Genomic DNA, 22236 nt, shown 5'->3' with positions numbered 1-22236 from the left:
ACAGACACCGTTCAAACGATACATTTTAATGTGATCCAAAATGTTCCCTGCATTTCTTGCTGTCGTGTTCCACCTGCGTCATAGTATGACATCAACTTGAGCACATAGGGCCGAACCGACCAACTTCCAGCTTCTATAAATCGTTCACCCAACTCACATTCTAGCATCGAAAGAACACACAATTACAAGTAACCAGTAAATCTAATTCGCAAACATGCAATCTATGCTGAAGCCGGTAATTGGCCCTAAAAAGGAGGTTCACGACCTCTCCGGTCGAGTCGCTCTGATAACCGGAGGGGCGTTGGGTATCGGGTTAGTCTAGCACTCACCTATTACAAAATTTTCAATCCATTAAAGTGGCTGATAAGATCATCAGTTATGAGGTCGCTCGTGCATTCGTGCTCAATGGAGCGCGAGTGATTATGGTGAATCGGAAAGAAGAACAAGGCCAAGCAGCCATCGACAAGATCAAGGAGGAAGCCGGCCAGGACGCAAAGATCGAATGGGTACCATGCGACATGGGAAACCTAGCGCAGATCAAGGAAGTATTCACCGGTATCTGTGAGCGGGAGGAGCGGCTGGACTTAGTATGTTCCGCTTGATACGCTACCGATCTTATGTGCTAATGCCTTCATATAGCTCATCTTGTCGGCTGGAATCAACGCAAACCAATATGGCGAAACTCATGATAAGATTGACCGCCACTTCCAAGTGAACTGGCTGGGGCAATTCTACGTCTGCAACTTACTCTTCCCACTAATTCGAAAGACATCCAAATTGCCGGATACGCCTGCTCCTCGCATTGTCTGGGAGACTTCCGAGCAGCACCGTGCTGCCCCGAAGGTGGTCCATTTTGGATCTCTGGACGAGATCAATAACCCTGAGATTGACAACACTGAATTATACGGGAGGTCGAAATTGGCCATCATCCTTGGTGTTAAGTATGGGTTTTTGGATCGGGTGATTAAGCCCAATGAAGATAACATATATGTCCTTTCGGTTCATCCTGGTGCGGTGAGTTTTCTTCCTCCAACGGGTACATGATATTACACGTTCTAGGTAGCTAATCATGGGGTTTCGTAGGTCAACACAACCATGCAGCAACAGTGGAAGGACGCATATCCTGGACTCCTGGGGAAGGTGATCACGACGGCGATGCTGGCTATCGGTCGCGATGTGGAACAGGGTGCCTTTAGTGCGCTTTGGGCGGCAACCAGTCCGGAGATCGAGGAGAAGAGTTGGAACGGCTACTATTTCTCCGATTCGGCGCAGCCTGGGAAGGAAACGAGTCAGGCTTCCGATCCTACCTTGGGAGCGTCTCTCTGGGATCTGAGCCATCGGATCATCCAGGATAAGGTCGGCAAGGATGCGATGGCAGATTGGAATTCGGGCAAGTCTTGAATTGGTTTTGGATAATGAAGGGTGCATATTTGTGTATTGTTCGCAGAAATTGCCGCATGAATCTGACATGATATGTTTATTCATATACAGATCGTAGATCTTCTACAATTTGCCAATTCTGTAATATCTGTACAGAGCCACTGTGGCTATTCAACAATTCTCACAAGGTCAGGAGTATATCACGACTGGGACTGTGGTCTAATGCCATGACTATAGCGATAAGTTCAGTTTGGGTCCAATTCTCTTAACCTATCATGGATTTTAGGTTCTTGGCTCTAATCCCTAATCCATAATCTATATAGATAGCCCATTGGATACTATCTATTTATATATAAGCAAGAAAAATAGCCCTATGTCTCACGATGGTACAAATTATATTACATAAACAATACAATAGTGACTCAAAAGTATTGCAACACCTTGGCGCAACGCGCCCCCCGTCAAAATCGAACTTCAACTTCAACCACCTACCATACAGCCAGAATGAACGAAGTTAGTTCAAATACAAGGCCTAGATTCGAGCTTTCTCCTGAACAACGCGCCGTTTTACTATGAGGCCTAAGATTTTCTTCTTCTTTTGTTTCATAAAAATCTCAAATAATTTGTTCTGGTGTTAAAAAGTTGATACATGTCTCTAAAAAATTTGATACAAACCAGAAACCCATTATAAATCCCTCAATATAGCCAAATCCATCTGACACAAACAAGACCTCCTTTCTAGAAAAAGGGAAGAAAAGGGACTTCACTGGTAAAACAGGCCAAGACACTGATCTCAAACACCTCCGACTCGGTTTTCTGTCCGATCAGGCTAACCTCCCCACCAAGATATCGCCAACGACAAAGAGAAAGAGAAAGAGAAGGAAGGAAGGAAGAAAGAAAGAAAGAAAGAAAGAAAAGAACCCACCTCCAAATGTCCCCCATCTCCAAACCAAGCTTCTGTCAAGACGAATCTAAGCCAGCATCGACCTTCCCAGACAGGCAAAACTAGGGCAGACTAAAGGCGGGCGAATCCGCTCTATCGGCGATTGCACCATTGAGAATGCATTCTTATCCGAGGTCCTGCATTTCCAAAGCGGAGAAGAATGCGGAGTCCATTCGATCAATCAATTGACTGGCAGTGATAACGTTGCCATGCAATGCCAATTGGAGACGGAAATGGCGACAGTGTGAAGATAAGAATATATATCTTAAAGTGCCCCATTTTTTCAATTCAATTCTCTTCTAGTTTTCTTCACCTTGGTACATACACATCACCCAACACAATTATATACTGATGTATACCATTGTCTAAAGACAGAGAAGAGAATACATGGAATAAACCTCCAAAATGCACCCCAAAACCCTTCATTTGATAGGTCTCCTATCACCCACAGTAACATCCCTCAGCATCCCAATTCCTTTCCTGCCCTCCCAGCAAGTCTTCAATCCTATTCCCTGGTCGGACAATGATATCTGCCCACTAGCTCCTAAGGTCTCCCCTGCGGAAGATGGTCTCCTCCCAGCCCTCAGATTCGTCGAAGACGAATCCATCCGGGCCCGTCAGGCGAATCGACTCTCCAGAGCCGTGCAAGTCCCCACCACGGTGACGGATTACTTGAAAGACCCATATGACGAGGGATTCGCACCGTTCGTCGAGTTCCAGGATCTTTTGAAGAAGCTTTTCCCTCTTGTGTATGTCCGTATCTTATCTTACTACACACTACCCCAACCAAACTAATCAAGAGAACCCCAAAAATAAAGCCACAAAAAAGCAACCCTCTCCCACATCAACCGCCTCGGCCTGGTCTACACCCTCTCCGGCAAAGACACAACCCTAAAACCCCTCCTCTTCACCGCCCACCAAGACGTCGTCCCCATCAACGACGCAAGCGACTGGACACACCCCCCATTCGAGGGCTACTACGACGGCACCTGGCTCTGGGGCCGCGGAGCCAGCGACTGCAAGAACGTGCTGATCGGATTACTCTCCGTAGTCGAGGATCTGTTGAGTCAGGACTGGACCCCGAATCGGACGGTGTTGCTGGCATTTGGATTCGATGAGGAGTCGCATGGGTTCCTGGGTGCGGGGTCTATTGCGGAGTATTTGGAGGGGATTTATGGGAAGGATGGGGTGGAGTTTGTGCTTGATGAGGGGGGGATGGGATTGGAGACTCTTGCTTCTTCTTTTGCTTCTTCTGAAGATCAAGATGGTGGACGTGAGAGTGAAGATGACGGAATAATCTACGCCCTACCAGGCGTATCCGAAAAAGGCAGCGTAGACCTCGTCTTCACGCTCTCCGTACCAGGAGGCCACAGTTCAGTTCCACCAGCACACACGGGGATCGGGATTCTCTCGGAGATAATCTATACCCTGGAGAACAACGAACTATTCACCCCCCGTCTGGACAACTCTCACCCTTCGCGCAAGAAACTCGAATGTCAGGTCCAGCACTCCCCCTCCAGCGTCGAGCCCTGGCTTGCCTCCGCGCTCCAGTCAAACGACCACGTCTCCACAGCCGAGAAACTAGCCCGCTCACGCGGCGACAAATTCCGATACATCTTGCAAACCTCGCAAGCAGCCGACCTCTTCCACGGTGGGGTGAAGACCAACGCGTTACCGGAGCATATTGAAGCAATAGTGAATTACCGGGTTGCGTTGCATCAGACGCCGGAAGAAGTCAAGGATCGGGCGGTCCGGATTGTGTCGCCGATTGTGGAGAAGTTTAATTTGACGTTGGCGGCGTTCCCAGAAAATAAAGAGGAAGAAGAAGGGAAGGAGAACCACTTGACGATATCAACGTTGAGCGGGTCTTTGTCGCCGGCGCCTGTGAGTCCGACAGGGACGGGGACTGATGCGGTTTGGACACGGTTTTCTGGGGTGACGAGATCGGTGTTTGAGTCGGTGCCCAGTTTGAAGGGAAAGACGGTGGTTGTGAGTGGCGATATCATGACGGGCAATACTGATACGAGGTTTTATTGGAACTTGTCCAGGAATATTTATCGGTGGAGTCCGTCCCGGGTTGGGGGTGCGTTGAATATTCATACCGTCGATGAGAGGGTGGCTATCGATGTGCATTTGGAGGCTATGGCTTTGTATTATGGTATGTCCTTTTTTGTCCCCTTTCTCTCTTCTTCATTGGAGGGTGTGCGAAGAGTATGATTGCTGACGTGAGCAGACCTTATTCGTGCTTTTGATACGTGGGATGGTTCGGTCGAGTCCACTTACGATCTGCGATAGATGGCCATAGCCACTGGTATAAGCAGATTTAGATCCGTAAATGACCTGGATATATGCCTAGATAGAAGCAGCTTTGCAGCCCAGAGAGTTCCCTTGATGAAACATCTGTTATCTACACCTCTACTGTTTATTTGTCCCAAATACAGTAACACTGTTGTATTTGCAGACACATAAGAATGCTATATATGCAATGCGCTATCCACAACGGTCACAATCTGGTCCAACGGCCATGGTAACAATAAAATTAATAACAAAGTAAGCGAGCGTCCCCCCCCTGCGCCCAGAAGCGAATATAAGCAAAGAGACTGAATCCCTCCTAGTCGAGAATTAACAATGCAAAGGCGCCACCCATGACGGGCCGCGCAATGAACGTAATGCCCGCCGGATAACTAGATTGGTTAGCAAAGCCCACGTAGCCCGTCTGCAAACACTTACTTTCCAGTTTGGGTATCATAAAGATCCGTAAAGGCACGGTTGGTCGGGGTCTCGTTGATCCAGGTCGCAAGCGACTTGTGGAACGTGTCTCGGACGCTCTCAGACGCAACCGCGGCTGTGAAAAGCTCCCAATCCGCTGAGGGCGAGTCAATATTCAATGCTAAAACATCAAGAGGGACATCGAGCTTACCCTTAGTATACACATGCCGAGTATCAAGCGGCACTCCATACTTCTCCGTTACAGTCGGATAGAAGGTGCTCTGCATGTCATAGACCGACTGAGGAACCAAGTTTAAACCCAATTCACGATCCGCGTATAGATTGTATAGAAGCCCTGGAGAAAGTTAGTACTGTAAGTGCACCATGAGCAGCGAACTGACCATGAGTCTCGTTAGCCCCGTACGACAGTGTCGTGTGTGGAGGATTAGCATTGTGAGCCACGCCTAGTGTCTGCCACCTTGTGATGTAGTCCTTGGCTATGCCGGAGTGGTTAGACGCATCGTCCGTGTGTCCAGTCGTATTGCTAATCACAGCCATTGCCTGGATTCCAATGATTCCCTTCAATGCCAGATTGGTCTGGTTTCTGTACATTCGATTAGTATCGACGCCGATCTCGCGTATGGATATCACTTACGCTAGCGGGCCAGCAAAGTCATCCGTAGAGATCTGATTCGCGGGATAGATAGAATCCTCCACGAGGTATGTCGTCCATTTGTTGAGGATGGGATAGTGCTGTGAGAGATAGTCGTTGTCTTTAGCCTTCTGGGCGTATGCGAGCGCCATGATAACCATGTTTCCACACTCCTCCAGTGGCATTTTCTCGTCGTTGCCGTCTGGATGACCGGTGGCATTCGGATAGTGGGTTCCAATATCGTGCATCGCGTATGTGTTCGGATACTTTCCGTTTTCTTGAATCTCATAGATTGGCTTCAAAATCAGTTTGAGGAGCTCGGGGTTTGTGTACAAAAAGATCGGGTGAGCGGGGAAGATGACGTCCACGGTGTTCATGTTGCCATTGGAGGAGATCTCCTTCATGAAGATGTAGGGGTCCTCGGGCGTCCCACACAATTGCACTGCCGCAAAGACTTGACGAACCGTAAGGGAGGTGATCGTCAGGTAGTCTTGGCCAGCGGCTTCAATGGAATCCTTGGATATCTGGTCATCGAGATCCTTCGATAGTGCAGCCGCAGCAGCATAATCATGATGGAAGAATTCAAGCTACGGGGATTGTCAGATTATGTTCTCGGTCAGAAATACAGCAGTAAATCCACTCACCGCGGCAGTCGCAGTGCTGAAGTAGCTCTTCCAGAGTGAAGGCATCACAGTTGTTCCTTCAGGTTTACCACTGTACTGGATGGCACTGTCCTGCGCAAGGCCAATGGAGAATAACGTGCCAGCGGATGTCTTCACCGAGCCAAGGTCGCGGGAGAAGGCAAACACCGGCCAATCCGTCGAAATTGCACGATAATTTTTATCGTCCGAATTGGCCAACTTTCCGTTCTTTGCGAATGCTCCTCGCACATCAACATCCGGTCCGGACTGGTAGCTCAGACCATCTTCATCGTCTGTTGCCCAGTACCACTCGCCCCATTCTGCCTGCTCCGTGTTCTCGGAGAAAAGCAGCTGCGTTTGGCGGTAAACCTTGTGATAGGCGACGCCATCATCAGTGACACCATAGTCCCACTGCGCAATGGCATTTCGGTCCCCAGATACCCACTCTAAGGTCCAGTTAGCGGATATTTGTACGGTTCCGGATCGGGCTTTTTTCTTGCTTACCTGCCGAAATGTCTGCGTACACCTGTATATCATGCGCTTTGCCGTCAATCGATTCAATATCTACGTCCAGATAGGAGAACACGAGTGACTGTCTGCGAAGATCATTTGGTGTGATAGGAGAAAGGAATGTCACTTTCATTTCCACCATATCCCCCACACGCATCGTGAACACGCTTGAGGTCGAGGTGTACTCAAAGGAAGTCTGGTTCACCGTAGGGGTATTAGGGATAGCCCCCATCCATGTGTAGGTCGAATTATCGACCCGGATTTGACCCGCCCAGCCATTTACCTGGCCACTGTCACCAGGGATGTGGTTTAGTCAATGTACCATACAGATAGATATCTTGAATTGCTACATCTCGGGACTACTCACAACCAGAAGGTAGGCCATTGGCCGGCCAGGTACCCTCCATTACCGCCATCCGTGCCCGCAGACAGCCATGTGCTCAAATACGGCGACTTGACAGCCAAGGGCAGGGCAGGTGGCCTCGCAGGGGAGAAGGTTGACGCAGCTCCTGCGTAAGACACCAGAGAGGCCACCGACAGACAAAACGAGAGGAAATGCATTATGGGTCGTATCGAGCGATTCACACCGGGTACATCCTCCCTTATGTACGTAAGAATTTCAAGTTGTTTTGAAAAAAATGAACGAGCAACGATCGAGGTCTGCCAAAAAACGTGCCACCGAGAATGTGGGCCTGAAGAATGCCAAAGGAATGTCAGGCACACTTATATAGTTGGTCCAGCCCGCATACCGGAAGGCAGGGGGGCAATTCAGGAGGGGCTAGATGGTTTATGGAAGTTTAGCACGCTGCATGAGGGTCTAGAAACGGAGTGCGGAATGGAGACACGCATGATTGTCACTCCCTCAATATCGCCTGACCTGTCAGTCCCTGTGGGGGAGCAACTCATGCGGCCTCGATCCGCCTGCCCGACAGGTGAAAGAAACACGGAATTCTAGAAGTCCGACAATTGGACAGGAGACAAGATCGGAGATTAACAAGCAAGGGTCGACAGAGTGGGAGTATGTACCTTATCCTTAGCCGCTTCAGACTCGACCAGTCCTCGGCCAATACACTCTGGGGGCTGCAGGCGATCTAATGAAGAAAAGCCGACACTAAACCATAATAGTCCTGGCTTTCAGATCCACCTGAGCAAACAAGGAGAGGCCCAAGAAGCGCTAGTGGCTGGTGACTATGGGGTAGACCGAGTTAGTTTTTTTTCGGCAGCGATATGAGGGGAAAGCATATGACATTGGCTACCTCGGTGTGCGAGGAAGAGAGCATCGCAGACATCTTATATCCGTATCAATTTCATTGCGCAATAATAATGCGGTGAGGGACAGAAACGAGGATGACCCCAATTCCAACGAGGGACTAAGAATAGATGTCTTCCGGTAGCCGAACTAGATACTGCATCAACCGGGATGGGGGTCGAAAGATCTGCAGCTCGATTTGGGGGAGTCGAAATGACAAAAGAAACAATCATGGCCTGAGGCAGAGGCCTGTCAGTGATGCTCCCGTGCCCTAAACAGGAAAGTGATACATCGAGCTGAGGATGGAGTCAATACTTGGAAGTGGGGTCACTCTTGCCGTCCGATCAGGGATATCAAAGGGAATCCTACATGACTACAACATCTATACACAATTTATTACTATTCTAAAGAGACTTGGGTATACTACGGTGCCTACTAAGTAGTAGTAGTAGTAGTAGTCAGTCCCGTGTGACCGACAATTGTGATACTATCAGGTGGCATGGAGTTTATCGAAGGTGCAGTGTGACCGTGACCTCCTTTTACCCTGCAGATTTAGTGTTTCCCAATCAAACTCATCCACTAAATGTTAAAAGAGGAGAAAAAAAACACAAGCATCACTGGTTCCCCCCCACCTGATCCATCATGTCTGCCGCAGGAACCAACGTTTGAGTCCCAGTTTGACTTCCCGCGAGTGGCTCCACGTCAGAGACATACATATCATAGAATGTGAGTAGTATGTGAATTAGTATATACTTTGTTCGTATCAGTCCCAGATATCAACATGGGTCTATGCATTCTTTCTTTAGCTACGGTAGTAGTAGTTGCTGACCGCTTGATTCCTAGGACACTTCGGTGACCCAGTCACTAAAGAATCAATCTAATGAGGCTATTATCGGTGGTTACTGTAAGGGGGCCATACGACATTTTGTCGATCAGTGAAGTTTATAGGTACATACTAGCAGGAGGTATATTCCTATCATGGCTGCCTAGTCATCAAATTCAAAATCAACCGTATATACACATCTCGCGGACAAAAATGGCGAACTGCAGATTTCAATGGGGTCGGGCAATCCATCATGTAACATCCATACTATTATTATAGGGCCATCAAATTCTCCTGATAACACAACTGACTAATGTCACATTTCCTGCAATCCATCCAGCTTTCTTCTTTCCCCCCTTTTCCCTTCCCCGTTTTCCCTCTTTCTTTATCCTTTTCTTTCTCTTTTTCTTTCTTTTTCCTTTTTTTTAAATATTCTTTTCCCCACCTTTCCTGGCTGCTTAACCCTTTGTTCTATACAGTGCATGCGTAACCATAACCAAAAAATTGTCATCGAATCATGAGCACAAAATCCATAAACTCGTCAAGTCGTAACCAGACTCCTCTTTATCCCTTTTTCGACAGCTCCTTAGAACTACGCGCTAGTCCAATGCAAAACTCCCCCCAGTCATCGCCGGTACTGCTCGACAACACCTCCTCGAAAATAGCCTCTTCCAGTCGCTCTCTGTATCTCCGACGGAATTCGCTTTTGACCTGCTCCAGATGGCGCGGCTCCCAGTGCAATCGGACCAGTCGAGAAATCAACAATTCCGATCGCTCCTTGCCCGTCCGCGATTCCCGCAGGGCCTGGTGGAGAAGAAGAGCGTCGCGCATGGGTCGGTTGATAACTCCGTTGAGTATATGCGCAAGAGTTTCGCCCTGGTTCCATCTAGTTAACCAGAATCCTCAAATAAGGGGAAAGAAAAAAACAATAATTATAGTAAAAAAAAAGAAAGAAAGAAAGAAAGGAAAAAGAGAGAGAGCATAATATCACGCAGGATACATACCACAAGATTCTGCGACTTGGAAATCATAGCACGGGCGAAATTCCGGCCGTAGATCCGCTCATACAAGCGGAGAACCTCACGCAGATGGGAGTCACTCCGGCGAACAATGATATAAATCATCGCGGTTTCGCCTCCATGTCGCGACACCAGCGCCTTGTGCAGCTCGTGGACGTCTCGTTCGATCAACTCGTCATCGAGGGGTTCCCGCTCACTCTGCCGGTTTGCCTCTAGCGCCATTAACACAGCTGTTCGGAATTTGTCGGCCTTTAGCTCGGCCTTCATGCATTTCTCCAGGCTATCAAGGTACCGCGAGTCACGGAAGCATTCTTTGATCGCACGGATCTCACTATTGCTCCGGCCAAACAGTGATTCAATAAGCAGCTCACGGCGGGACGTGCTCGACTGATAGTAACAGTTCGCCCAGAACGCTTCGGATTCCCACCGGCCTAATGCAGTCGCATAGCACACCTTACCAAAAGTACTATTGCCCAGCTTCAAGCGAATATGCTTGGCAAGGTTGACGCTTTTTCCGTGCAGCTTCACATGCTTCTTGTACTCCGCCCGGAGGTCCAAGATCTCCTCGCTGGTCAAACGGGGCAGCACGCGGATGAGAGCCTTGCTATCGACGTTGCGGGTATGCGATAAGGCATCCTGCATGGCCATGGCATCGGGTTCGGGATCATAGAAAGATACTTTCTTGCGCGGTGTGCTAGGTTCGATCAGCATGACGGCTTGTTCTTGCGAACCAGGTCGCTCATGTCGGACACGGCTCCTCTCGCGCTTGGAGCGATCACTTTTCGGCTCCTTCAGTTCCCTTTCGTCCTTCGATTTCTTCCTCCGATGCTTTCTTAGCCCACTCGAGTCGGAGCCGCCATCTAGGGGCTCTAGGTCCGACACATCTTCATCCCGTTTGGAAGGAATGACGATCGGAGACGGCATCGGGGAGATGCTCTGGTACGTCCCCTTGTATGGCTCCAGCATCGGACTAGCCGGTCGAAGGCCGGGATCGGGGCCTGCGACCGACAGATTGTTGCCCGAGACGGAATGGCTCTTCGGACGAGTGCCCGTCCGGTCACCGGGCACGATTTCGACATATTGCTGTCCGCTCTCCGGCCGGCTGGAAGGAGTCTTGGAGAACTGCGGATTGGCGGAGTATTTGACGTTTGCGTGCTGCGACGATTGACCCCTGTCTGTCTCGCCCGGTTTCGTGTATTGAGGTGTCGCGGTATATGAAACAGGCTGCTTCGATGCGCCCTTAGAGGTATATTGAACTTTCGGGCCGATCTGCGCGTACTGGAAAGTAGGCGGGTTGGCGTACGGGGTCTGCGCAGTGGTGTCGCTTGATACGGCGCGTTTATGGGTCGGGGAACTGACCTTGGGAGCGTACGCATGAGGACCAGACATCGAGACGGGACGACCGCCCCATGATGGATAAGGATTCGACTGTGCTTCTAGGTTCGCGTACTGAGGCATCGGAAACGCCGGCGCTGCGGTTGTCGCCGGCTGTGGGAACGCACCCGGCATGTATTGTTCGTCGGCTTGCGACGAAGGTGGTACGAACCCTGGGCGCTCACACTCTGGAACAGGCGCCCATTCCGGTTGCGCATGAAGGTATTGACCGGGCGTCGCATATTTGAACGCGCCCGGTTTTGCGTAGCTAGGATGACCGCCAAGCGCTTCCTCGCTGGAGCGTCCTGAGGTGGGCTCCTTTCCGGCACGCCTGTCTCCATTCAGCGCGCCGGACATCATTGCACCGTTGACCTGAGATGACGAGGTCCGGGGAGTAGCCATGTACCCATAGTAGCTGCGCTCGAATCCATCAGGAATGTCCCCATAGGCCAATCCCTCGTCCTCCGACTCCGAGTACACATCATCCGGGGGAGCATCGTAGCGAACCGGACGAAGGTTGGGGGACCGCGAGGGGTCAGTATTATCGCGTAAATAATTATAGTGACCCAAATCTGGGCCAGCGGGAAGATGGCTGGCGCTGGTCCGGTAGCCACGGCTCCTTGATCTCGCTCGCAGGTATTCGTCTGCGGGTTCGGAAGACAGGTACGTATTCCCCAGGGCAGAAGCGCGCGAACTGGAGCGCTGTCGAGATTTGGAACGGCCACGCGACCGTGGGTCGTCGGCCTGGAGAGACATGGATGGCAAGCGACTGGAACCAGCGATCGCGGCAAGGGACCAACCCAAAGCTGACGACTTTTCAACACCCCGCGCTATTTCAAGCTTAAATTGGTGCTGTTGAGCCCGGGCAGGGTCAGATACGATATCAGAACGACGGTAATATATTCAGACCAGCGAGAACAGAATAGCCGGGGGAGATGGGTTAGTTATTGGCTGCGGGATAATGCGTGGGCAATGAATGGTAGGGGAAACTGTCAGGAAATGAGGAGAGCGCGATGGAAGCGCCAGTCACCAGGCACACTCCACTAGTAGTATCTTTGAATTTAAATTAGTTGTTGTGGCCGAGGCTGATGGACATAATCAGAACTAGTTCAGTAGGGATCATCGGGGTCGCATCCCCGTTCAGGTGAAATGGCAATCGAATGGTCTCATGGCGCGGCGCCTCCTCGAACGCAACAAGAATAAGGGAAAAGAAAAAGAAAAAGCAAAGATGCGCCTCATGGTCATTAGATCATGGACAGAGGAGCAGTTCGAATCCTCGCACTGAACAAGGACGAATCAAGGCTTACCGCCTCTTGGAGCCGCACCAGAGCTACTGCATCCTATGAAGCTGACGGGAATTGGTGCCAAAACCCACTGGCCAGGCGGTCAAATCTCACGAATGACAGCAGGACTAGCTAGTACTTTCCAGTACTAGGAGTAGTGTTGAGGTACCTTAGGCAGGGAAGTAGGTTTTCCCCACTTCACTCTGGACACGGCTGATTTGTCGGAGTTGCCGCTGGATCCCCGCCCGTCATTGGCCCTCGGACCTGCCGCTGACTGTGTGGATCCAAGGGCATTCTGTAGTGCATCCTGAATACGACCTACTCACGAGTAGTAATTATTATGGGCAGCTATATATTTGGATCGTACAGGCACATTCAACGGTACCACGTTGCGTAGCCCCCTATTTCTACGTGACCTTCCCCATAGGCAACAGTGCTACATCTCCTTCATGGTTGACTACGTACCCACCTCACGGCTACCTACCTTGCGGGTATCCCCGGGGACTCCAACGTGAGCTTCTAGGTCCGAGAATGAAGTAACACACTCAAGCCGACAAATGACAATTTGGTTGGTATCAAGCAAAGCTCGCGACATGCGCAAAATGAAAGAATCAAAATCTTTAAAGGTACAGATGATCCCATTCTCAAAACCACCCCTCTCCGCAGAGCAATAGAGGGCTGCAAGCGTTAACACGGGAACCAATGGACGTCAAAAGAATACAGGTCCTGAAAGTAAGGGGGAAAAGGGCAAAATTGGATTTCAAAGTAACCAGGATAAGGAAATGATCGACAGGGGAATACGTCGAGAAAAGAAACAAAACCATAGGTCGCGGTCGGGGGCTCAGAATCAAAGACGTCGAAACATCAAGGGGTAATATCACTAAGAACATAAATGGTATAAGGAGCGTCAACAGAGCATCACATAATGGGGATATCAGGAACACAATTCAACCCGCTTCTGTCAATTATGCTTTCAAGGCAAACGGAACCAGTAGAAACTGTACCAAAGACAAATGATGGAGTAGATGGGGAACCCGGAAGAGAAAATACAGGTATGCTTCGCTGTATCCCGTTTCCCCTGAATCCTTCAGACAGGAAAGGTCATCTTCACGTCGGCCATCTGGCTTGCCTAGGGGCGTTCCTTGTGGAGCTCGGTTTGTCCCACGTACAAGAATGATAGGGAGAGAAAAAGAAAATAAGAAAACAAGAAGAAAGGATAGAAAGTGAGGATAGTACCATGAAGCACGCAGCGGGCTGTTTTGTCTCGGTCGAACCAGACTTCCAAACTAGCGGTGGAGAGAGAGCTGACCCAGAGGTCGCGTGCATCCGGCAGGTAAAGAGAGGGCTGGTACCCGTATGGGAATACACATCATAAATGAACACTTCATTCGCCAACGGCATCCAGGAAGAGTCAGAGGGCCACTATCGTACTCGAGGGCCTTGGTCGAGGGGGCCCAGCCTCCCAGCATACACCTTCTTCGAGGGCCCAGTACTGGGGACGGGAGTCTTCCGATCCAAGCGGCTTGTCCTCCATCGTTCATACCAGACTACCCGGCTGGCCTCGCGCAGTTCGATACGCCAGTCGCTAAAGACGGACTCCTTGAGCCGGACGAAATCGCAGTGCTCAGCGTCATAAGGGTCCGCAAACCCCCAGGGGAATCTACGACCGACAGGCTCGTCACCGGCCTCCAACGAGTGGGGATCGGGGGACAGGATAGAGAAAGGCAGAATCTGCGGCGAAGCTTGCGTTCCCGACCCTTGACTCCTGGTGGAGGGTGAGCCGGGCTCTTTCGTGTCGTCCCCAGCGTTCTCAGGTGTCTCTTCCTCTTCGTCAGCGCTCTCTGAAGACGTGTATTCCTCCTCCTGGTCCTCCAAGGTGAGGATCTCAAGGGGGTCAATGTTGGCCTTCTTTAGGCTGTCCCAAACCGCCTTCCGCAGATATGACATATGTGCCGTAGTAATCGTGTCGGCCTTGCTGATGACGGGGACCACCGTGGTCTTGCCCAATACGGCTCGCAACACCTGAATATCGAGATTCTCATCTAAAACACCAATGACTGGCGAGTCTGAAGCCTTGGGGGTTCCTTGGGCAGCCCTTTTTGCGGCCGCGATGTTCTCATCCAAGCGTACGGGGTCGAGGAGCAGGAATGTGCAGTGAATATGGGTATCCCGCACTCCGGGTGAACGAACGACTTTCATTTCTTCACTCAAGGTCTCCTCAAATTTACTTTCAAGAAAGCCGGTCACACCACGCAACTGGATGTCGACAATGTTTCTCTCAAATCCCTGAGAGTCCCACAGCGTTAGCCCGACGCGTTCCCCGTCGATTTCCGTTTCAAGGTATTCAGACGTGTAGCCCTGGTTGGCAGGCGCATGTCGATCTTGGTATTCCATTTCCTCGGCGGGGCGAGAGGGATGCTTGTGGGCTGGCATGACCAAAGACTTTTTCAGGAAATTCAAAAACTCGGTTTTTCCCGAATTACGGGCGCCAATGACAAGGACACTGTGCGAACAGTTAATCTGGGTCTGCGGTGAAGGATGTGAGTAGGAAGGGCCTTACTTGTACGGAGTAGGGTCCTTACGCCGACGCAGCCTACGCGGGTTGTTGACGGTACTGACGGCACTACTCGCATAGCTATAACGCCCGCGGTGCGTCATGCTTTCTGTGCGTGCGTAGGGGTCGCAGTCGGTACTCATCGAGTTGCGAGAGGGCGGTTGCTGTAGTTGGGGTGAGGGGGTGCTGTTCGAAGGCGTGGCAGCGTTATTGACGTGCCCTCGCTCTTCGCCTCCAAAACTCTCCAGAATTGGGGCGGGAGACAGGGAGGGCAGGCGAGGAGGTTGCTTCAACATTGCTCCTTGTCGACGTAGTTCCTCTTCGGTTGCTTGGGATTTGGAGTTCTTCTTGCTCTTGCCTCCGAGTGGTTCTATGGACTTAGGGCGACGGAGGAAACCTAAAGAGGAATTTCTGCGTTGATCTTTGTTGGTATTACCGTTGTCAATATCGGAGGGGTCATGGTGTCCCGGGGAACGAAGCCCAGAAGTTGCAGTAGCCATTGGTCTTATTTTTCGGGTGGCTCTTTCCAATCGCCCGATCGTTGGTAACACGGATGGGGTTTCGGAGGTACTTTGGCGCAAAAGTGGGGTAACTGTGAATGGCTTGTCTCAGATAAAAGATTCCCTTTTGCCAATATTCACTCAATGTGCTATTTATCGTGAGCGGGACTGGATCTGGTCAACTCCGTTACCTAGCAACTTCCCCAGTAAAGTAGAAAAGTCAGCCAATGCTTTCGAAGCCTCATTCACGGGATTGTCAAGGGACATCGAATTGCATACGAACAGGCCCTCTTTTAGTCCTGCTCCTAAAAATACGACGATCAACCAGCTAAACGGTAAGCACTTACAGGTCCCGGAACGGTCTGCTGTCGCGAGCCGCACTCAAATCAATCTAGCTAAGTATATGTATGTGTTTTGGAGCTCCGTTGCGCCAGCTTTTCTTCTCGTGAGAAGAGTCCTTCAAATGGCGCGGTAACGATTCAGCGGCGACCTCCAAAATCGATAAATGTCCGAATACGTTAGATTGGGGTTGACGACCGATCAACATCCACAAGCCCTGCAAGTGTCTGTTGAGACAGGCCTGATGTCTCTGCTAGAGGACACCAAATTATACGCTATCGAAGCGATTGTTGGGGGTGAAGCTATAGCTCAAACGAACCACAGCTGTTCCGTTTTTCCTTTTTTTTTTTGAATTTAGTTTATTTTCCTGTACTTCGAGCTTAGCTCCAAGGAGGCAAATAAAAAAAAACCCCCAAAAGAAGGTTGTGAAGAAGCCTGCTCACAGCGTCCGATTCAAGCGGCGCATTAATATGAAACGCAAAGAAAAGGGGGAAAGAAATTGAGATTGAAGAGAAATAGTGGAAAGGACGAAGCGAAATGAGAGAATGTTAGACGACTGATAATGATCGGCCTGAGAACGGATATTAGAAGGACAATGCTTTTCCTCTATCCGATCTGCCAATATCCGCGGACCACTTTTGCTTCGCTCTGCGAGCACACGCGAATTCAGGTCCAGGTTGCCTGTGTGGTAACTGTTCAGCTCGTCGGAACGCCAGAGCTCACCGATGTTGGAGCTCTTATTCTTTGTTTGTTTCTTTTCTTTTCTTTTTTCCCCTCGTGGACGGGGACCTTTTTTTCACTACGGCGGAGAAGCGATTCAGGGGCAACGCAAAAGCAAAGCTGCAGGCTTTCCAGAATTCCCCCACTGCTCTAAGTGCCTTTTAGGTTAGGTTGGGCGCCGAACAATGCTTCTGAGTGGATGAAGTGCTTGCCGTTTTTGCTCTTGTCGTCGGGGGACACTAGCCGGTTTTGCGATTACAGTAAAGTTACTCAGAAGTACCCTCCGGACTCAACTCTAGAAGAGCTCTGCGATTGAAAAAGGGGGGTGTTGTACATGGATCCAGGATCATAGCTATACTTGAGAATCCTGGAGGCAAACATTTTTCGAGCGAACCAGGCCATTGATGCCATAGGCGATCCTCATTCAACTTACCTCATCCGTGGGATTTCTCGTGGTATACTTACCGAGTATCTGAAAGTAAACAAACGATGGATAGGTACAGACATACAGTAAGTACCTCTGATCCATGGAAAGATCCATACCGCCCATAGTTAACATAACTTACGATACGGTATTACGTAAGGTACACATCTCGGCCGTCTTTTCAGACTAAAGACTAAAGCACCCTTTTTTCGGATCAATTGATGATCAATGTCCACACGTGGATATGTGACGTCCCTCAGCTCATTAAACGTGAGGGCGCTGCAGATGCCATGCATCTCCGCCCGCCCTGCGGTGGATTAATCAGAAATGCTCCATTTTTAAAGCAAATTTATAGAAATCATAATTCAATCGATCCAAATCCATGGACCTGTATAACCGGAACAAAAGCATGGATCGAGTCCTGAAACCTGGTATCAATCAGTACATGAGAGTATTGATACCGTAAGAACCGAAATTAGCTGGCAACCCACGTTTAATTGGCTCCAGTTCGGAGCTTTTTCTCATGAACCACATTGTGAGCTGTTCCAAACTAACGACTCACTCGTAGGTTGAAGCTGCCAATTACACTTCAGAGTCCCATCGCCCTCGTGATGCAATTTCCCTACAAGGTTTCACTCCTCAGAACTTGACCCCTGCAAATGAACCATGGATCCCAATGCCAATGATGGCCATGGTGACGGTCGAACATCCGCTCCTATGGAATACGGAGGTCCCAAGTCTATTCTTCCCGTCCACGGCCCGATAGTCTAATTCGTCCAAAACATCTTCAATACCTCGAATCGTGTGGATCTGGAACTCCATTAGAACTCCATAAGTACACTCACTGACAACAGAAGCGTACCAAGCAAGGCAAAGCCGGGTTCTGAAACAACAATCTCCATTAATTAACATCCTTTCTCTTTCTTGCTCACACGGGGACTCCTTGAAGTTTATCAAAACAGATGTCCCGCAGTTAGGACAGAATTTGTGCGGTTTCGTCTGGTTCCCGAATCGATCCTCCGCGAGCTGGTCCTCCCCGCGATGGAACATCACTTCCGTTCGGAGAGGATACACCAGGCGATAGCTATTCTTCGTACAGATAGTGACCGATTCTTTGTCTCAGGCTTGTAGTAGCCCAACTCATGTAAAGATGAAAAAGTCAATAAGGCAAACAGATGGGGCTCTCGGCGATAAGTGAGGGTTATCAGCTTTGTTCAATTTCAAAATAACTACAGCCAAGACATTCGTTAAATATCGGAATCCTGTTGGCAAGGCTTATTCTGGAGCCCTCAGTTCCATGAGGCAGGGCTGACTGCATTGGTTCCTCGCTATCTGTAATCTATTTCTGATAGACAAGATGACGAAGCTACCGGTCAGGCGATAAGTTCGACGGGATACCTAGTCAACGGTGACTAAGCATAACTCCTAAGTTTTTGACTAATTGGATGCTGTTATTTGTAAGGGCGAATCTCTCAGCATTCAAAGAACCTACTATCTGTACATATCTCAGTAGTAGACATGATTGAATATCCATATTAGTGTGGAGGCTGAAATACCTTTGATCATTAGAATCAAATGCAACGGTTTCAGGTGGAGCGAGGATTTATCAACCCCAACATTGACTGCTCATATGATAGAGCAGTTGACGTATCAGATTGTGATTCATTGCGAAAGAAAAGAGACCTCCTCTCACACCTGATGATACTCCGTACTCCAAATACAGTCCAGAAGACGCCTGAGGTGACTGTGGGAGGAAAATATGACACTATGCCCGGAAGGGCTAGATAGAGACTTCCATGTAATCTTATTTGCAGCGCTAAACATTAGGTAGTGGTTCTTAATTAACGAAGGAATAACGGTGGTCCATTGGGTGGCTGGCATTTAATTGTGATCGCAAATTGTCGCGTCGATCCCCATCATATGTGACACAATTGAAATTGGTCCATTGGGCTTCTACAAATGAAAAGAGCGAATACTATATAACATGTTCAACATGTCCGTTCAGGGTCACAATCCCCGAGATTAGGTCCCCACATCCAGCCTATGCACAATGACCGTTGTAAAGGCAGTCGATCCGACGTCCATGCTAACTTGACTCCGTTCGTTGTCCTTGCTCTTCCAACGTCTGATTCTCCCAGATCCGGAAAGGCAGAACGACACATGGGCTAATCGGGCACACTTTGTCCCTCACCAGTTTCTTGAATTTCGGTCCATTCGGCCCCGCAACGTACTTTTTCTGTCCAAACAGTTCCGGCCCTCCCGGCAGTGCATCGTCTCCCCACTGGCCGTTGAAATTCAACCAGTTGACCGGATATCCAGAGTCATAGGCCTGAAATGTTTCCTCAGAAGCATCATATTTATATACATAGGCACTCAGAGTCGGGTCCCACAGTGTACCCGAATCAGTTTGGTCCACGATCAGTCCATCAGGGAGATTGAAGCCGGGAATAGTATGGTCATGTTTCCTGAGTCAAGCCTTAGCCTCATATTATCTAGGACACGGGAAAATGCATAGGGGTGTATACCCAGAAATGGCATAATTAGCATGGGTACCGTTCCCTGAATATGCAATCGGCCGTTTGCCGTTTTTCTCCGTTGCTCCATACGTAAACGCCTGTCCCGAGGCATGCTGGCTATACCAGATTGCCTGTGGGACACCCTCGGAGAACCGTATCATGTTATGCTCCCTGTCGAGACCACATCAGTTTCTGAAATCGATTTGCCTCTTTGACCTTATGACTAACCAGTCTCCGATATGGTCCCCAAACTCCATTCCTAAAACTGTGTTTCCCTGGTTATACCTACGGTATGGTGAGTGTGGTGTGAATCAGCACTGATATGCGAATATCACTCACGCATAGAAGTAGAAATAGAAAGCATCCAGGGTCCCATCTCCGTGGTCACGAAGAATGATGGTTGAAGAGACTGCATCCTGCGTTCGACCGTCTTGGTCAGGTTTGATACCCCTGAGCCATGAAGGCTGAGGGTCAGCATCTATTCCTTCCTTTGAAGTTAAATAAACGCTTGTGTTGCCAAGGTTGTTGAGCTGGTCAAGATTTTCAAGAGTTGTCGCCGACGGGGCGTTCTCGATAGGCTTCCAATCCACCATCGGCGTGGTGTGTACAAGCTGCTCCCCGATGTCAGAGGGCATGTATGCCTCCTCGCCATGTAACCAGACCATCGGTGCTAACAAGTTGTTAGAATATTGTGCGTAAAAGATATTGCGTGACTCACCATATTCCAATACATAACTCGGTACTGTTGCTGCAGCCACATCCCGTGAAGAGATATAGAATGTTGTCTCTGCGGGATGAGGTATCACGCCAAGTACGGAGATTTGGAGAGAGGAAATCCACGAGAGATTTGGATACCACATCTTGACCCCAGTGGTATAAGGTGAGAGTTAGTCGCTAAGGTAAACGTGCCTTGGGCTAGTCAAACATTTCCAGGTCGTCTTTCCTACGCATCGCTCTTTCCTTCAGTAACATCGTGCCTCCCGAGTTTAAGAAGCTTTTGAACCTCCCCTCGGACTCGGTCACGGGAGATCGGGTTCAATAACCCGTCATAGGAACTGAAGTGGGAAAGTAATGCAGATTGCATTGCCGCAGCTGACCCTCCGATTACCTTCAGCATCCCGGGTCATCGCATCCGATTGATTCACTCCTGTCTCATAAATCGGCTAACTGATAGGTGCCAAAGCCAATGCATTCATGCTCTGAGACCACGCACGGCCCAGAGCTGGTCAGATCGGACCTTATCTTTTTATCAGGATCTTCATCTCACTGCAGTCTGATTTTCGGAGACTCTCTCAGCCCTCCGCGACTAGCCAAAGTTATTTCTGCATGAGACAACATAAGCATGCCCAATGAATAGAATCCGAGGTCGAACGTGGCTTGTGACCGACAGGTCACGTTGGTCATCCCGTGATCTCATCAGGAATCCCGCCATCCCTGCAGTGATCACCCGCCTATCCAAAAGTATGCCTACTGACCTCAGGTACTATATTATCCGATTAATACCCTACAACAGCATCCCACCAGACATTCCAGTCCTGTCAAATGCGCAAAAGCTTTCAATATAATCCATGCCCATAACATATATACACAAAGTCCAAATTCAACCAACAGATAAACAGACCCCTCCCTTAGAATTCTTCCCAGATACCAAACACCTAACTGACCCCTCTAACAAGCTTCATAAAGCACTCCCATTCTGCTTATTTTTCTTTTCCGCCTGCTTCATCAACTTAAAAATCCTCAAATCCAACGGAATCTTATCCCCCAACCATGTCGCCCGCTGCGTATGGTTCCGCTCTTCCTCCTCCTCCTCATCTGTATTTGGATGAAGCAGCGCACTCAACGGTCCCCGATTAATAATAAGCCAGGGAATAAACGCTCCAAACTGCGCCGGAGTGAAAAGGTTAACTTCGAACATGGCAATGGGGTGAGGTCCAAGTGGTCCTTCAAAAAATCGATAGATGCGTAGCTCGGGGACTATTGGTATTGAAGTCAGTAACCACTTGTCTTTCATGACAGCGCGCGGAAACAGAAAAACAGTAGGTAGGTTATACATTCACGACGAATTCGCTCGTAAAGAGCCCTTGCGTATGCGACTTGGTCAGGATTATTCTGTTTGGTTATGACCATGTCAGTGATGATCACTCATTCGGTTTATGCGATATGGGTAGATAGGTAAATGAATAGAAAGAAACGAACCTGGAAATGATAGATATGGACATCAAATCCCCCGCGTCGATCTTTTGCCAGCGGATCGGGGAATTCTTCGTATGCTTTGCTTAAGATACCGTGCTGGGGGTTCTTGATAGATTTGCCATCTTCATTTAATTCTCTATACGACCTTTGTTAGTCTCATTATAGAATATACCAGGTTATCTTGCACCTCAAGACAATAAGAATATACTATACTTACACAGGCAACGGTTCCAAGCCCTCATACCCCGCCAAAGGCGAGGGATAATCAAAGGCGAATTGATCGGTCATTGTGTTGTTACTCTTGGTTGTAGAAAGGATAAAGTGAAGGGCAAAAGTAGCGAGTAAAGAGGGGAAGTAGACAATAGATATAGATCGCGGAAGATATTACAACCGTCCGCTATACA

The 22236-nt window shown here is 49.3% G+C and overlaps 8 protein-coding genes across 8 annotated transcripts; 3 read left to right on the top strand and 5 right to left on the bottom strand.

Annotated features, from left to right (window-relative positions):
- Window positions 1-152: 152 nt before the first annotated feature.
- On the top strand, window positions 153-1548 carry BDV38DRAFT_44280 (short chain dehydrogenase/reductase family protein). Its single transcript, XM_032063354.1, has 4 exons — window positions 153-312; window positions 377-587; window positions 640-1014; window positions 1084-1548. Exons 1-4 carry the CDS (start codon window positions 215-217, stop codon window positions 1399-1401), a joined length of 1002 nt encoding a protein of 333 aa, XP_031915561.1. The 5' UTR covers window positions 153-214; the 3' UTR covers window positions 1402-1548.
- Window positions 1549-2728: 1180 nt separating this feature from the next.
- Window positions 2729-5189, top strand: cps1 (Gly-Xaa carboxypeptidase; the record flags this gene model as incomplete). The annotated part of the gene is made up of 3 exons (XM_032061690.1): window positions 2729-3072; window positions 3142-4481; window positions 4557-5189. 3 exons carry the CDS (start codon window positions 2729-2731, stop codon window positions 4616-4618), a joined length of 1746 nt encoding a protein of 581 aa, XP_031915560.1. The 3' UTR covers window positions 4619-5189.
- Window positions 4864-7607, bottom strand: gta1 (glutaminase GtaA). The gene is made up of 8 exons (XM_032063353.1): window positions 7203-7607; window positions 6830-7125; window positions 6329-6771; window positions 5688-6271; window positions 5434-5636; window positions 5244-5387; window positions 5054-5189; window positions 4864-5007 (listed from the first exon to the last, which is right to left on the bottom strand). Exons 1-8 carry the CDS (start codon window positions 7394-7396, stop codon window positions 4935-4937), a joined length of 2073 nt encoding a protein of 690 aa, XP_031915559.1. The 5' UTR covers window positions 7397-7607; the 3' UTR covers window positions 4864-4934.
- Window positions 7608-9434: 1827 nt separating this feature from the next.
- On the bottom strand, window positions 9435-12303 carry anxc4 (annexin ANXC4). Its single transcript, XM_032063352.1, has 2 exons — window positions 9912-12303; window positions 9435-9783 (listed from the first exon to the last, which is right to left on the bottom strand). Exons 1-2 carry the CDS (start codon window positions 12054-12056, stop codon window positions 9472-9474), a joined length of 2457 nt encoding a protein of 818 aa, XP_031915558.1. The 5' UTR covers window positions 12057-12303; the 3' UTR covers window positions 9435-9471.
- A 1579-nt stretch (window positions 12304-13882) lies between these two features.
- Window positions 13883-15815, bottom strand: aspE (septin). The gene is made up of 2 exons (XM_032063351.1): window positions 15144-15815; window positions 13883-15086 (listed from the first exon to the last, which is right to left on the bottom strand). The coding sequence occupies exons 1-2, from the start codon at window positions 15635-15637 to the stop codon at window positions 14006-14008; spliced, it is 1575 nt and encodes a 524-aa protein (XP_031915557.1). The 5' UTR covers window positions 15638-15815; the 3' UTR covers window positions 13883-14005.
- Window positions 15816-15878: 63 nt separating this feature from the next.
- Window positions 15879-17179, top strand: BDV38DRAFT_241606 (uncharacterized protein). The gene has a single exon (XM_032054035.1). It carries the CDS (start codon window positions 16539-16541, stop codon window positions 16848-16850), a length of 312 nt encoding a protein of 103 aa, XP_031915556.1. The 5' UTR covers window positions 15879-16538; the 3' UTR covers window positions 16851-17179.
- Window positions 17180-17652: 473 nt separating this feature from the next.
- On the bottom strand, window positions 17653-18402 carry BDV38DRAFT_44187 (uncharacterized protein). The gene has a single exon (XM_032063350.1). It carries the CDS (start codon window positions 18168-18170, stop codon window positions 17760-17762), a length of 411 nt encoding a protein of 136 aa, XP_031915555.1. The 5' UTR covers window positions 18171-18402; the 3' UTR covers window positions 17653-17759.
- Window positions 18403-19206: 804 nt separating this feature from the next.
- On the bottom strand, window positions 19207-22120 carry BDV38DRAFT_269695 (uncharacterized protein; the record flags this gene model as incomplete). Its single annotated transcript, XM_032057014.1, has 8 exons — window positions 19207-19585; window positions 19646-19807; window positions 19976-20306; window positions 20355-20423; window positions 21326-21613; window positions 21691-21748; window positions 21836-21968; window positions 22050-22120. 8 exons carry the CDS (start codon window positions 22118-22120, stop codon window positions 19207-19209), a joined length of 1491 nt encoding a protein of 496 aa, XP_031915554.1.
- Window positions 22121-22236: the final 116 nt, after the last annotated feature.

Source organism: Aspergillus pseudotamarii, assembly GCF_009193445.1.
Source record: "Aspergillus pseudotamarii strain CBS 117625 unplaced genomic scaffold BDV38scaffold_15, whole genome shotgun sequence".
Taxonomy (NCBI): Eukaryota; Fungi; Ascomycota; class Eurotiomycetes; order Eurotiales; family Aspergillaceae; genus Aspergillus; species Aspergillus pseudotamarii.
The sequence above is the reverse complement of the archived record's forward strand: the minus strand, read 5'-3'. Positions and strand labels throughout refer to the sequence as shown.

What these genes read in the sequence shown, in the direction of transcription:
- BDV38DRAFT_44280 (XM_032063354.1), top strand. Translation starts at nt 215, where the DNA reads ATGCAATCTATGCTGAAGCCGGTAATTGGCCCTAAAAAGGAGGTTCAC. An exon ending in GGAGGGGCGTTGGGTATCGG is followed by an intron (nt 313 to 376) that starts GTTAGTCTAGCA and finishes TAAGATCATCAG; the next exon opens with TTATGAGGTCGCTCGTGCAT. An exon ending in GGGAGGAGCGGCTGGACTTA is followed by an intron (nt 588 to 639) that starts GTATGTTCCGCT and finishes GCCTTCATATAG; the next exon opens with CTCATCTTGTCGGCTGGAAT.
- gta1 (XM_032063353.1), bottom strand. Translation starts at nt 7,396, where the DNA reads ATGCATTTCCTCTCGTTTTGTCTGTCGGTGGCCTCTCTGGTGTCTTAC. An exon ending in TCGGCATGTGTATACTAAGG is followed by an intron (nt 5,190 to 5,243) that starts GTAAGCTCGATG and finishes ACTCGCCCTCAG; the next exon opens with CGGATTGGGAGCTTTTCACA. An exon ending in TATGATACCCAAACTGGAAA is followed by an intron (nt 5,008 to 5,053) that starts GTAAGTGTTTGC and finishes TAACCAATCTAG; the next exon opens with TTATCCGGCGGGCATTACGT.
- anxc4 (XM_032063352.1), bottom strand. Translation starts at nt 12,056, where the DNA reads ATGTCTCTCCAGGCCGACGACCCACGGTCGCGTGGCCGTTCCAAATCT. An exon ending in CCAAGTCGCAGAATCTTGTG is followed by an intron (nt 9,784 to 9,911) that starts GTATGTATCCTG and finishes AGATGGAACCAG; the next exon opens with GGCGAAACTCTTGCGCATAT.
- aspE (XM_032063351.1), bottom strand. Translation starts at nt 15,637, where the DNA reads ATGGCTACTGCAACTTCTGGGCTTCGTTCCCCGGGACACCATGACCCC. An exon ending in AAGGACCCTACTCCGTACAA is followed by an intron (nt 15,087 to 15,143) that starts GTAAGGCCCTTC and finishes CTGTTCGCACAG; the next exon opens with TGTCCTTGTCATTGGCGCCC.
- BDV38DRAFT_241606 (XM_032054035.1), top strand. Translation starts at nt 16,539, where the DNA reads ATGATCGGCCTGAGAACGGATATTAGAAGGACAATGCTTTTCCTCTAT.
- BDV38DRAFT_44187 (XM_032063350.1), bottom strand. Translation starts at nt 18,170, where the DNA reads ATGTTCCATCGCGGGGAGGACCAGCTCGCGGAGGATCGATTCGGGAAC.